General features: G+C 33.7%; 1 protein-coding gene across 23 annotated transcripts in view; it reads left to right on the top strand.

Annotated features, from left to right (window-relative positions):
- Trpm (Transient receptor potential cation channel, subfamily M) overlaps positions 1-15,682 on the top strand; it is a 171,131-nt gene that overhangs the window by 127,719 nt on the left and 27,730 nt on the right. For all 23 annotated transcript variants that reach the window (XR_008405528.2, XR_008405525.1, XR_008405526.1 and 20 more), the window contains 3 exons: positions 4,931-5,120; positions 9,535-9,793; positions 13,138-13,321. Coding sequence is in view for 19 of the 23 variants with exons in the window: in XM_053758238.1 (XP_053614213.1) it covers positions 4,931-5,120; positions 9,535-9,793; positions 13,138-13,321 (633 nt within the window). In the remaining 4 variants the exon portion in view is untranslated. The remainder of the gene's footprint in view (positions 1-4,930; positions 5,121-9,534; positions 9,794-13,137; positions 13,322-15,682) is intronic.

Raw genomic sequence — 15,682 nt, 5'->3', positions numbered from 1 at the left:
TGACAAGCTAACAAAATACCTATATAGATTTTGTAATTCGTCTAGATATACGTTTTGTTTCGTACTAAACTCATTTCGTACTAATTGTACTAAAGTTATGTGAGCATGGAAATTAATAATTTAATCATAATATGCTGTATATCAGTAATCTTATTGTCTTCACTTATATGATTAACCGTATTGATTCGCTACGAAGAAGAAGACGACATCACATATTATTACAATATTACAACTTAACATAGAATTTAACACAAAAAATTAAATTTAATATTATTTAATATTGCAACAGTTTATGAAAAATATGCCATCCACATCCCTACAAAATCCCTAACCAAACTAGATCTAGAAAACAGAAATGATACAATTTTCCCACTAGAGTTGGTATAACATTACGAGTTAGATCCCAAACAAAGACTAGTATCATTTTACTGCTGTTTGTAAACTAATATGTAGTAGTGTTCAAAGTTCAGCTTAGATTAAGTACTTGAAGCAGTTTGGGGCACTTTAGCTAACTTCGTGACGAACTGAGAGGCTCGGCGGAGTGTCGTAAAACCACTTGCCAATCGTGGGGGTTAAATCGTGAAGTACCCCGCGTTCACTCTATTTATGTGCATTGATGATTGATTAAATTGCGTTATAATATTTTGTATTTTTAATACATCGGCTCCCAACCAAGGAACTTCTCAACGGTTTAATGCTCGGATATGACTTTTTTGTTATCTGTTGAAAGCAACAATATCTTTATCTTTGACGACAACAAAAGCGTAATTTATGTAGTGACAAAAAAATGTAATTTATGTAAAAACGTGTAGGTATCTCATTTCATAGGTTATTTTCCATCTACTAGAAAATTATGCAGAATGTTCCAAAGCACGCAATGTTTGCCTTTACATCGCCACCAGATTGCAGCGAATCGTTACAGTGAGGAAAAGAGACGGAATAAATTCCCTTTACGACCCGTGTATTAGAATAAGGGTCCTTGAAACCGTTCCTCGGTTCATATTCCCAAATATTGTTATATCATTCGGTGCAATAATATTTTTCGCCTTAAGATTTTCCTTGTTATTTTTTTTTTTATTTCGACGTGCAATTTAGTTTCAATATACTGTAAAGTATTTTAGTATATTTTTAAAGATTGATTTTGAAATCATGTTAATATGCTCACTAAAATCTGCGTATTTTACTTAGTTACCTACAGAAAGTGAGTGTTTCCATATTTTATTTTTAATCGCTTATTTAAATCGAATTGCTTGCCGTCTTTGATGGTACAGGCAAGGCACATCAAGTCTGATTTTATGTTCTATTCATTCTTATCTCTGAAACAGAAAACACACATGTAAATTTTACATTAATTACAAATATTCTGTAATTTAAATTTTCATTAAAAAATTTTAAAAAAATTAGATTATAAATCATAGTCATTTAACACAATCATCAATAAATTATAATAAATATACCACCCTAACATTGCACGAGGCCTGATGCGCTCTTGACCAGTTTTTTCTTTTTTTTTTACATACAAAACCTATCCACAACAAGCTTAATCATACGAAAATAGTGTAAAACACGCAATATGTTTCGTAATTTTTTAAATTTGTAGAATACAATATTGTGCAAGGTTTTCTCCTAAACATTGCAAATGCAGTAACACGGAATTATAGGCAATTTTTACAGTTCTGTTTCACGAGCACAGAGCGGAACAAAGGTCATGCATGCATATGCATAGCCTGAATATTTGAATGGATTGAGGTACCATTTCGTTTTTTATTCATTTGTTTATTGTTACATTTTGAGGATTTATTAACATTTAAAAGTGATATTTCCTTATCCTCCTCAAAGATCTCTTTCCTTGCGAATGCTGAAGTTTTGTTTGAATAGAAAGTATATAAAATAGTAAAGATAGTGTCCCCTGGCACGGCACCTGTATTTCCGCCTCGAGGCATCCATTACCGCGCTAACGAGCTTCCTGTAAACTCAATATTATTGCGGGTATCTTCAGTAAAATATGTGTGTTCGATATATATATTTTTATTTAAGCTTCGATACCTATCCTTACTAATATTATAAATGCGAAAGTAAGTTTTTCTTCTTCACGCTCTATCTACTCAACCAGTCTTCTTAATATTTTGCGTACATGGAGTTTGAAGTATTGAGAAGGACATAGGGTATCTAACTGATGACATGGGACATTCACGAGGGCCAAGCCGCCGGTTAGTTCAATATATATTCAATATAAGCGGATTTGAAGTGTTAGTTTTTTTTTTTTTATTTCACATATAAAGTACAAATATATATAGTACATAATATAAGTACACTGACAAAAACCACAGAGGTTTGTCCACAGTGAGCATCAACGTCAGCAGTAGTATAAAATATTTTGTATTAATCACTTAACAGTAATATAGGAACCACGTACGTAGACCATTTTAAACAAAACAAGTACCTAGTAGTGGCCGAGCATCTTAACCATAAGGCCACTATGGTTAAGATGCTCGCCTGTTAGCCTCTATTCCTATAATTTACTCCTGTGGTTATATAAGGGAAATAAATTAAAACTATTTCAACAGGATCTCATATTGGTACCAATATCATACCTACGCGAAATGTATGTCACGTATAAATCCAATACCTACCATACGTTCTTTGTTCAATCAAAAGGTTCAAACGAAAATACTATCTCAGTGAAAACCGGAGATGAAATCCCGCACTAGATCCTCTTATATATATATTACCTACTTTCGACCTTATCTCCTAGGCCTTAAGTTGAAAATCTGTCTTTTTTCTTTTGGAAAAAATCCCATTGAACGGTTGCCCTTTTATGCTAAGCGCAATTAACTGTCCTTGACGAGAAATCTTCATGACTTTGTGTTTGTAAATAAACCATTTTGAGTTGTAACATTTCCGAATAAGGTTTAAATTTCTTGGAATGTTTCTACATTAAAACTGGCTGTATTTTCAGTTACAGGGGTTGGTTTTGGAAAGGTTAATTAGTATTCAGTAAAGCATATAATGTCGATTCTATAAAGATCTGGAGCCGTAAAGTCGGAACCGCGACTTCCCGAAGCTACTTGGCGCACCAGTCAACTTTGACGTTAAGTTTTACCTGCACAGAAAAACGCGAAGTACGCAATTTTGCCTAGACATCGGCGGCGAGCAGGTTAATGTCAACGTTAAAGTTAAGTGGTACAACTCACCCTAAATCTAAATTATTCTATCAGTCTATTGAATCGTCAAGCCAAAGTCAAGTCAATACATTTGTCATTTGTGCAAGCTACAAATTGTGTTTTAAAAATTTACATCTGAGAATATACGACCCGACGTCGATACGAGATTGGAACCTTCGAGAAACGAGTATAAAACTTCTTAAAGAGGCCGCCAACGCTCCTGAGCCCCTGGCATTGCAATTATTTCTGGGCAGCTGTTATCACTTACCACCAGATTACTCATGACCCACTTGCTCGTTTGGCGTACATATCCTACAAATATTATAAATACGAAAGTTTGTGTATGTTTGTTACTATTTCATACAAAATCTACTGGATGAATTGTTATGAAATTTGGTACACTGGTAGAATATAACCTGGAGTAGCACATAGGGTACTTTTTATCCCGAAATTATTCGAGAGCTTCGCTCCTGTAGGAATTTCGTGTTAAAAAAAACTCGGGGTCTAGTCATATAATAAACAATATATTTTTGAGTATGTGTCCAATCCCGTTCTCGTTTTTAAAATTGATTATCGGAACAACTCCAATAAAATTAGCACTAGCACTTGATGGATGACCGTTATATGTCGAAGTCAAATAAAAAATATACTCGGTACTTGCGTAACATATTATTTTTTTAAATAATCGTCTATTTAATTAATCTACATATCGAAACGTCATCGTGATCGTAAAATAGATATTTTGTGCCAACGTCTGTAAATATTGGCAGAAGCCATGAAACGTGGTCTTTATGGTTTGCTTCCGCTTAAACATACCATTTTGTTTGTTCTACAGACCCAGGTGTTACTCTCAATGCTATAAAATAAGTTGCTTAATTTACTACGAGTCAAATCAGATATTTCTTTCAAAGGTTGCAGGGCCTAGAACCATTGCTCGTGCTCCGTTGCGCTTCTTTGTGCTCCGTTGTTTTTACATAGGTTGCCACGTTGGAATTCTGTCGACTTTGTCGAAACTCCATACAATTTGTTCTTGATATTGATGGAGGTCAACGCAACGGAAGACGACGAAACAATGGGGCCGGACTCTAAAACAATATATTATTATGAATTGTATGACAATGATGCCGCAGTTACGGACGGTTTTTACTTAAAAACCTTTATGGCTTTTCCTATGTTGATGATTTCATCAAAATCAGCCCAGCGTTTTAGCCATGAAAACGTTACAGACTTTCACATTTATATTATTATTATATATATAAATAAGCTACTAGTATTAACTTTTTTGAGTTGGAATCCTTAATCAATGTCTTCTCAATGCAAAACTAAAGTTCACTCTCGTCAGTGTTTAGATAATCCTTGAAACTTTTCAACACTTGAAACCGCTTGATACTATTAGAAAATGTTGATCGGAATTATTTTTCTAAATACTTGTGAATTTAAACATTATTATTAAAGCTGCTTTAACTATATCATGTGAATAATTCTTGACTTCACACCAATTGAAGTTAAATACAATTGTGGCAAGGGGTACCGACATAGGACCACTCCTTATGCTCCCGTGGATGTCGTTCGACGAGAGTCACACAGCCTTGACAGCTGATAGGCGACAATAGCATTCCCAAGGAGGCTTGACGTCAAGCAGGTGGCCGGTTGTAAAATCAGAGCCGAATCTTCAAAATTTCGTTTAACTATGAATAATTTAATCTATTTATTGATTTAAAACATTATTAAAAAAAGCTTATACTATGAATATTTTTTCTCCACAGATCACAGTATTCAGAATCCAAGAGCGAGCGGAAGGAGGCGAGGTCCAAGAGCTTGACCAAGTGATCCTCACGGCGCTGTTCAGGGCGCAGCACCTGTCTCCGAGTGAACAGCTCTCACTCGCTTTAACATGGAACCGAGTGGACATTGCACGCTCGGAGATCTTCGTATATGGTCAAGAATGGCCGCCTGGTAAGTCTTCAGATTGATCTTCCTCCATGATTCATTTGTTTTATTTCATTTTGATCACCCGAGTGAGATAATCTTTTCACCCGATCGAAATGATATAAGATTTACACCAGATTACTACTTCTAGGGTACCAAATTATACATTTATTTGCCCCCAAATCTCCCGCTATAAAATCACCTGGTTGATCATTGGGTGATTAGACCTGAAGTTATTAAATCTCACAGTTGGATATTCACCTTGGAGACCAAAATCCACAAGAATTTTAGGTCCAGGTAGAAGGAAAACGTGCTTAATGTTATCAAATTCAAATTATTTCTTCAGAAATTTGACATTCACAGGCACTTTTAAACGTCAATTTTTATACTAAATAGTAATTTCTCACAAGCTACAAACTACTGGCAATCTATCTAGCTAGCTGTCAAGGAGGATATTCCAGATTAAAGATGACGAAGACCGTGTGCAGTGAAGAAGACGAAATAGTTAATCTGTTTTGACTTTGTCGAGAAGATACCGCAACAGCCATCATTTGATCAAAAAACCTCAATGAGGAGAAAATAATATGATGAAAGAATACAATCAAATTTTATTGCAATCATGCAAAGCGAAATTAAAGGTACAATTTTGCTTACCTGCCCACGGGCATATTTTATACAAAACTCACCGAGTTTAATTGTTGAACATGTCCGATTGCTTGTAAATGGCAAACATACAGACCGGATCCAAATACACAGGCGAAAAAAGTGTTCATCAATACCCGTTACGTTAGTGGGGAATAAACCCTTAAACTTTTCTAATTATAAGGTTTATTTTTCCACTTCATTGTATTGTAAAATTATAGGAAATTCTTTAAACATTACTGTTAAGTAATTGCAATTAATTTACTTTTTTCGTTGATTAAAAATACAGAAGGCAGTCTCCTCTCGTGCCAAAGTCGAAGACTTTGTAAGTGTAACAAGCTATTAGCAACTTATGGCTATTAAAAACTTACGATATCAATCTTTATCTAGTTTCGAGTTGAGGGTTCATTTTAGTTCTTTTTTTTTCTTTGCCAGTTCAGAAATTTCCTAGATGGCTCTCGAATTCTCAATAGTTCTTAAGGTTCAAAGTTTATTTTAATTTTGTGAATACGTTTTTAGCTTCTATTTTTTGTCTATCTTTCTTATTTTTTAGTTTGCAGTTTTAAAAAAACTTCATTAAAAATGTTGTTTTTTTTATTATTCTGCTATGATTTTACAACTGGCCTTCCTGAGATCAATTTCTCTTTATGTTTGACATGCCCATTTACGCAAGGCATAGCCGTACCAGCGTAAGCGGTACTTCTGTGAAGCTACCATGAAACATAGAACATGAAGCACGTCATTGCGTCCACATGCTCTCTTTTTTACACGATGCGTCCACGATATGGAAAAAAAGAGACAGCATGTGGCCGTTAGTAACGAGCTACGTTTTTGTATGTTTCGTGGTAAGCCTTCTGGGCTTAGGAGATCAGAACAAAAATTTATCGAACTTCGTCGCGGGTTATTTATGCCTAATCATATATTTATAGACTTTTACTGATATCAGAAATCGATTAAGTACTTAATTGGAGGTTCTTAATGGCTTTCACTCGAATATCGGGTTCAGACTGTCATTACCCTAGTACAAAATAATGAAAGAACATAAGAATGTAGCCTTAGCTTAAAAACTTAAAAATGAAATACTAAATACCCGTATATTCTCCATTTGCAAGCACAAACAGCCTATGAGTTTACTCTATTTCATATATGCTTAATCCTTACATATTATAAAACAAACTCCTCTGGCGCGTCTGTTGCGCGCGTCTGTTCGCGATAATCTCAGTAACTAGTGCACGGATTGTGTATGTGTGGTCATAGTGCGGATTCCTGAAGATTAGGTGTATAATGAATTATGTTTTTACCCGAGCGAAGCCGGAATAGGCCGATAGTTATAAATATTTGTGACATTCTACGAGTACAATTACCTTATGGCCGATTTTTAACTACTCAATAACTATTTAAAACAAAAATAAAATCACATACAAAAATACCATAATTATTATCTGTGGAACATCACCTGTGCCTTTATTATTTTTTAACAGTTCACTCAGACGTAAGGAACCGTTTTCTAAAACTAATGAAGATCAGTTTCATTTTAAATTTGTGGAGTTTTTAAACTACCAATTAGTTAATCATTGTGAATTTAAAATTTATATGAAGTTTGAGGATTGTTACGTTCTTTATTTTTTTTTTTTACAAAAAACATTTTCAATATATCTTTACTAATGTTACAATGCAAAAATCTGTATGTCTGTCTATCTGCCTGTCTGTCTATTCCACTTTCACGGCTAAACCGATTTTGATGAAATTTTATATGTTTATAGTTCAAACATAGGATACTTTTTTAAAATATCGCTCCAAAATTATGAAAATAATGTTCCTTTCAAATTCACGCAGGCGAAGCCGCGGGCAAAAGCTATTATTTACATATATTTAAGAAATGCCCTATATAAAATGCTATTTTTCTACTAGTCAAACTTTTTCAAATGTCAAAATCGCTCATAATACACATAAAAAGCAACAAATAACAAATAAAAAGCTCATAAAATAAGTGAGTGTGATCTGTAACGTCACGACAACCATTTTGGTGCCGTGAGCTGGATGCGGTTTTATGGGAAGGTTTTGTATGGAATGATTTGTTCAACGAGTGCACATTAATGCATTTTCAAAACTAATCTCGTTTGCCAAAGATGCATAAGATTTTTTTTTACCATAGGCGGATTAGATCGTTTTTTTTTCTTTTAGCTGTTCAAATCTCTTTGACAACACTAATCAGAAACCAGCTAATTTTTCATTATGAGAGCAAATTTTCAGGTTTCGCTTCTCGTCTCTTGGGAAATAATAGGTGCTTACCACGCCGCCGCCGCTCCGATTGCAACATATCTAAAACACAGAACATTTACTCTTGTACATTATGAAATTTTAACGATTCATATTTTGACAATGTAAAAAGTTTGCAGAAAAAGTTTTAGTTTTATCATAAATTCCCTATTTTATGTAAACAGTACCTGAAATCCATTTAAACATGTTAAGGTTTAAAGAACTTTATTCTCATAAAGAAATTACATTCCATTTAAAATGAGATGAGTAGGGTACATTAAAAAATATTTACAAATCAATTATATGGTACTGGTCGCGATGTGTAGTCTAAGTTTTTTCTTAAATACATTTATGCTCATACTTGTTCTAAGTTCATTAGGCAACTTGTTGTACAGCTGTGCTCCCTCAAATAGTATCGTCTTTTTTCCGTAGTTAGTTCTTGGGATTATTAAGTTTGTTTTTTACTCTAAGATTGTGTGTGTATTTTTTGGGCTTTAGTTGTAAGTTAGATTTTGTTGTGTTTGTAGTTATTTTCCTAATCAAAATGCAAGTCTTATATATATAGAGTTGTTTAAAATTGAATAATTTAGTTTTTTCATAAAGTTGTATTGTAGGAGTGCGCAAAGGATAGTGGAACATGGCTTTGATGATTTTATTTTGAGAAGTCTGTAATCTTATCAAGTTAGTTTGAGCAGCAGAACCCCATATCTCAATTAAATATTCAATGTGAGACTTAACTAGGCTGTTATATATATTCTTAAAAAAATTCATCTAGTTTTTCACGGTTTTTTTATTATTTCATATATAATAAGGTCTTTCTGTTATATTTATATATTTAGGCAACATAGTACACAAAAGCCTTTATCAGAATGTGATATATAAATCTTCTTCTTCGTGTCAGCATACCAACATGCTATATTCCATACTGAGAATGAAAAACATGAGATATTCTTCTGGAATGACTATAATTTATGACATACTGTGAACATATATCGCTGGGTAATATTATGTCACAGGCAGTACGCGAGGTAAAAGTACACATAATTCTTGGAAAAATACGCGATTCAATTTATTATTATTGGCACTTATACTACTTACAAGTACTCCTTTGCAGTACAATATTTTTTTTTTGTTTTTTTTTGTTAAATATTACTAATGTTCATCGTTTTTGTATTACGAAGTCGCTTTTGTTTATTTGACTTTAATACGATTTGTTAACCTTTGAGCCCAGAGATAATAAAGACAATTGTCGCTTCCCGCTGTCTGGTTCTATGTATTCTTAGATCTTTAAAACTACGCGACACATTTTTATACGGGTTTTTTATTAGATACAGTGATAGCTGAAGAAGTTTAGATGTATAATTTATAATGGTTTCGCCCGAGCGAAGCCGGGACGCGCGGCTAGTCAAAATATAAATTAGTAATCTACCCTATTGATTGATTACTAATATTTTGATAGATTAGCTATAACATTAACCATTTTAACAATACAATGTTAAATAATACCACTTCATTAAATTTTAAATTTTCCTTATCACAGGAGCCCTGGACGAAGCAATGATGCAGGCCCTGGAACACGACAGGATAGACTTCGTGAAGCTTCTCCTCGAGAACGGAGTGTCAATGAGGAAGTTCCTCACGATCCCTCGTCTGGAGGAGCTGTACAACACCAAGAGTGGTCCCAGCAACACCCTGAGGTATATCCTGAGGGATGTAAGGCCTCATCTTCCGAGGGGATATGTGTACACGCTGCATGACATAGGCCTGGTGATTAATAAGCTGATGGGAGGAGCGTACAGGTAAGATATTTATAATAGATATTGGTACAAAAGAATCCGCGTGTGTAGCCACACACGCGGATTCTTTTGTACCTATATTCTTCGTAGCTTTGTTTATTTCGTCATGAACATGGTTATTTGGAAAAGGTTTTTAAAATTTGTCTAGTAGTTTTAATGTTTCAGTTGAGTATATTGCATTAGTAGTTGGCTACTCTAGATTTAAATATATTTTTTTGAATCGTAATTCTAATTAAATTAAAAGCAGATACCAATAAATAAATAAAATAAATTGATGTTTTATCGAAGCCTACTTGCAATTGGTTGCTATGTCGACCTTTACTGCTTAACCGGAGGAAATATGGCGACGGTCACAAGGACCGTACAACCGAAACAGTAACAGCTCAAAGGGCTCCCAGGTGGGAACGAACCTCGGCTTTGGGCGTTACTCGAAAAATGGCCAGAGCGGTATATTGCTCAAGGTGCCTGACGGGCCTATTGAGAGAAGTGTCCTGGTGCCGCCGGGCGGTGCCGAGTGAACGCTGAAGATGTCCTATTAATATTATATATATATATATATATATATATATATATATATATATATATATATATATATATATATATATATATATATTACCTCGCTCTCGATTCCGGCGAGTGCGGTTTCTGCTATTCGAAATACCCTGGGCCCTGCGATTACCTCGTGAGTTTCGGAAGGGGGATTAGCAACCGGGGGGTCGTCTGGATCTGTAAGAAAAAATGAATATAGAAATACATGAGTACACTACTACTCATTAAATACTTTAATCCCAATTTTACATAAATTATTTTAAATATAACTATTTAGTTGAATGGTAGAGAAAACCATAGATTTTTATTTTTTGTCAATTTGTTTTAAAAAAATATTCTTACTTGGAAATAAAACTAGTCATTCCACTTTGCCTTTATGACACGCTCATTTCTTATTACAATGAAGAATTGCGAGAGACACCGTATTATATCAGAAAACGAGCATAATCATTGTTCGAACCGCGCCATGAAAACTGGAAAATGCTCGCAGCTTTGAAATAAAAGAATAAATGTATAGTCAGCAGCGCAAGTCATTGCAATTAAATATTGACACTATGTAGGATAACTTTATGTGCTGTCGACTATACTAGCGCTTAATTCGTATTATTTATTTTTTAACAATAATCTATACTATTATTTTTATTATAAAGAGGTTAGCGTTTGTGAGTTTGTATGTTTGAGGCGGGTAATCTCCGAAACTACTGAAGCGATTTCAAAAATTCTTTCACTATTAGAAAGGTACATTAGGTACCCAAGATTGCTATAGACTATATTTTATCTCAAAATTCCCACGGGAGCGAAGCCCCGGGCAACATGTAGTAAATTATAATTGTTTATGGGCTTAGTCTCAAAATGTACGTACCTTTATATTTCTGAATTCGCCTTTATTTATGATTTTTTTTTAAATGGAATGTCTCAAACAATATTACTTTTTGTACCTACAAAGATTTTGATATTCACAATAGATGTGTTAAAAAAACAATTCATTAATGTTTAGGAAAAATTATTTATTTTACGATATTGCTCAATATTTGTTGTTCTATTACAAATACATTAGGAGTCTCCTAGAGATGGCGTTGTCATGTCTGTTCTACGTGTTGTGTTTGAAATGTTAGTTCTCCTGCATACATTGAAATGAAATATTTTTTGCATGTTGTAAAAATTATCCTGTTCCTTCTATTTATTAATTTCCATTGCCAACTGTTTCACTTCTTAATACTTCTTGATAGTGCTTGATAAGACATCGCGAATTTTTTCTTTATATTATAAAAATACATTGTTAAAAAGTGCCTCTGAAAGTCTATTATTTTATTCTATTATTATAAAGAGGTAAGCGTTTGTGAGTTTGTGAGTTTTTTTTACTTTGTGAGTTTGTATGTTTGAGGCAGGTAATCTCCGAAACTACAGAGCCAGTTTTAAAAATTCTTTCACCATTAGAAAGGTACATTATCCAAGATTGCTATAGGCTATTGCTTTATCTCAAATTTCCCACGGTTTCTAAATAAAGGTCACTTTAACTAAAACTTAACCTTCAATGATGTTTTTTCGGTCCTAAACTTCTCATAAATTGCGAAAAGAAATGTTTTCTTACCAGAACCGAGCCACTTTGATAGCTTCACCAGAAGGCAAATGGCAAATCCTGTTGGCATTTGTAAGAATACTTTTCGTAGCGTGGTTTCGTAATAATGAACGTTGATGCCTTACTACAAGTTTCAATTTCGAATGAAATTTCTTCGTAGACCTTCTGCAACTGCTTAATATTACTTATTCTGTACCGGGATTGGTAGATGCTGTAAAGTTTCTACTCCATCGGTTCGGAAATAACTATCTTTTCGTCTCCTCTGGGAAATATCCAACATTCCAATGTTAGCATATTCCGGAATTCAGATTCAATTTTCAGTCGCCGCGTCATGATGAATGAGCTCAAGTTTTAGGTTATTTGCAGTGAAATCACGATAAGATTCCATTTTAATTTACGATTTCGGCTAATATTGAGAATGAAGATGTGAACAATGATTATGTTTATCTCCAGTTTTAACAGCCATCATTTTTTCACGATTTTATCTAAGCAAATCCAGGCTGATGACATTTTTTATTTTTTCACCACACTTGTACGTAGTACCTATATATCTTAATGGATCTTATTAACTGTATTTCAAACCCAAACCATATATTACATAGTGCTTTTTAGTATACATCAAAATACAACTAAATGCGTCAAATTGGCTACTTTTTAACTAGTTAAATCAGATACATTTTATATGAAACTTGTATGGCAGTATTGTGACGTCATGGATTTTGGACTCAAAAAGCATTCCTAATACTCGTGTACGAGAACGACAAAATAGTGAATCTCGTAATTCATAAAACTGACCAATAAGAGTGACATTTAATTATTGTATTATACCTATAATTAATTTTTGTATAATATCATTAATTATTGTATGTGCATCAGTCGATCCATTAATTTAAAACCTAAAAGATTTTTAATATTGGTATGATAATAACTTGCGTAATAACTTAAGACAGAATCTGAAGGTCTCTTAAGTAGGGACTAAATAAATTAATCGACTTGGTAACATGGATCTCGCAACAATTTGCGGTAGAAAAACTGATCTGCTGAAGTATGTATTAAAGTTTTGTTTATATATTTTAGAACTTATTATTATTTATTTGTACATTGCATTATCTGTATGTACCAATGGTTGACTGTTAGATAATCATTTTGGGATTAAGTCCACCTTTTATATACAAATTTTATTTAGTGCAATTAAGTTTAAAACAAATAAATTTCGCAGATGCTACTACACCCGCCGCAAGTTCCGTCCGATCTACGCGAAGGTGATGAACAAGAGCGTGAATGTTCACCGAAATAGCGCTTCGTTCACTCGGCACAACGCCGGCGGCCTCTCCCTCATCACCGGGTTTATGCCTGTCACCACCGAGATGGCGCTGTTCGACTATCCCTTCAACGAATTACTAGTAAGTTCAAAATAGTCGGTCACTATGAATCACTTATATTTTCAAATAAATATTACTAGCGACCCTTGAGTGCAATATTATGCATGTTATATTTGTTTGTCACGCTCTATCTACTCAACCAATCCTCATGAAATTTAGCATACATATAGTTTGAAGTATGGAGAAGGACATAGGATACTTTTCATCCCGGAAAATTAACGCGGGCGAAGCCGCGGCATAAGCTAGTACATAATATAAAGCTATATTGAATCACTATAGTATTTTTTAAAAAGCCCGCATCAAAATCCGCTCTGTAGTTTTAAATATCTAAGCATATATAGAGACAGACATACTGCGGGAAATTACTTTGTTTTATATTATTGTAACGATCATGATTCATTAATCTAATTTATAGATAACTGCAACTAAAATTAAGAAGTGAAAAAATACTTGTAAAATAATATTTTTTTAGCAAATGCCTTTAACTAGAAATGAATGGCATGCAGTCGTAAAAGTGTAGATTATTTTCTATAACATTCTATGGCATTTCAAAACTTTATGATGGTAAACGTCGTGTTAACGATCTTTTTTTTTTCCGAATCGTAAATTTCTGATAGACGACGGTATTAGCAGTGGGAGAACTTACATAAATAGTACTCTCCCTGCTAAGTTTTCGCTCGTTTTTCTCAAATGCAACTACGGTTGTTAAACTGGACTTAACAGAATACTGAAAGCGTGCAGAACTCCACTCCGCTGAGCTTATATTTATGACTTCTGTTTCAATTTAGTGGTTACAATGTTTTATAACATTTTATTGATCCATTTTGTTTTCAAACCAGTTCTCGCAATGTGAGTGACATAAAACCGAATCAAGTTTGTATGTTTGCTTTATATTTAATTTTGGTTACATATTTTCAAGGCATCTAACAAGACTCAGTTAAAGTTATTATTGTTGACCGAGCGAGCGACGCGACCGAGGTCTACAATTGTACTTGGGGCAAAAATACATTTTGTGTATGTAACACGATAAATTTCTTGAATTTGATGAAATTTAAAAGGTAGGTATGTAGAATCTGCCAATAGAATTTTTAAGTTCCTGTGACAACAAAATCGGTTAAGCCGTTTTTGAAATTTTCACAATTTTGTAAAAATGTATTGTGTTCGCGGCGAACAACTAGTTATTTAATAGATATGTCTCTTTCAAACAAAATACAAAGTACATTTTTGCATTATATTGCTTCACACAGGAAAAATATTTAGTAAATTTTTAATACTGTGTGTAATATTGAATATGTTTTGAGTCTATTCAATTACATAATGAAATCATATGCAAACCTTTCTTAGGCTAATTCCACACGTTACAAAGTAATATGAATGAATTTCTTGCACTATATACACTCCACAAGTGCCTGTAAGCACTCCACCCCAGTTGAACATGAGGGCCTTTAAGTGTTACGTGCTTCACCTAAGTGGATATCCCAGGTGAAGCACTGGCCTGGACTCATCGAATCATAATCAGAGGGCGAAGTGCTGGTTTGCATTTTCATTTCTCACCATCGAATCTGTTCGAAATGTGCCACAGCGAACCAATGACATTGCAGTGTGGTTGTCGTTGCGTAACAATGGCGCAATGTGATTGGTTCGCTGTGTCTCATTTCGAATAGATTCGATGGTGAGAAGTGAAATGCTAACCCGCACTTCGCCCATAGCTATTATAGTGAACTGAACGTATCGAATCATAATCAACTATTGTAGTTAAACAGAAAATTTATCCGCAATTCCAGTCTTCACATTAAATGATTAAATACGAGTAACTCCGTAAAAGTTGCGCCTCTTTCGCCAACTTTATAAATAGGCTAACTAAATTAAGATTCTTCAGACGGAATCTTTTGTAATACTTAATCTTTCGTTTATCAACTTTAAAATTGACTTAATTGTTCCATTTTAAAAGTTAATAGGTAAAGTCGACACATTCAAATTTATTACAAGTTCGCCGTTAATTTATGATACATAAAGGTCCATATTGGACAACTTAATCTGCAGATGACTGTACATTGTTCATTATAACATTGTAATGAATATAGTGAAATTGGTGGCTCAATTTCAAATTGGTGGACCAGCTCGCAAATTCAGCTTTCAATTTAATTTGAGTCCTAACTTTAATCAAAGTATACTATATATATAATGTAATCGTTACATTGATTGAAATTTACTTTTAGTTTAAATTTCAGTTTTAATTGTAGGTATATTAAATACGTAGAAATATTAACAACAAGGTCGAATACAAGTTTATTTTTTAGACAAATAAAAAAACCCACTACTTTCAATATTTATTTCGCTACAAGTTTTGAACGGCTGAACCGATTTTGACCAAACATATCT

The sequence above is a fragment of the Plodia interpunctella genome, chromosome 18 (assembly GCF_027563975.2).
Source record: "Plodia interpunctella isolate USDA-ARS_2022_Savannah chromosome 18, ilPloInte3.2, whole genome shotgun sequence".
Taxonomy (NCBI): Eukaryota; Metazoa; Arthropoda; class Insecta; order Lepidoptera; family Pyralidae; genus Plodia; species Plodia interpunctella.
This window is presented reverse-complemented; position numbering and strand designations above follow the sequence as displayed.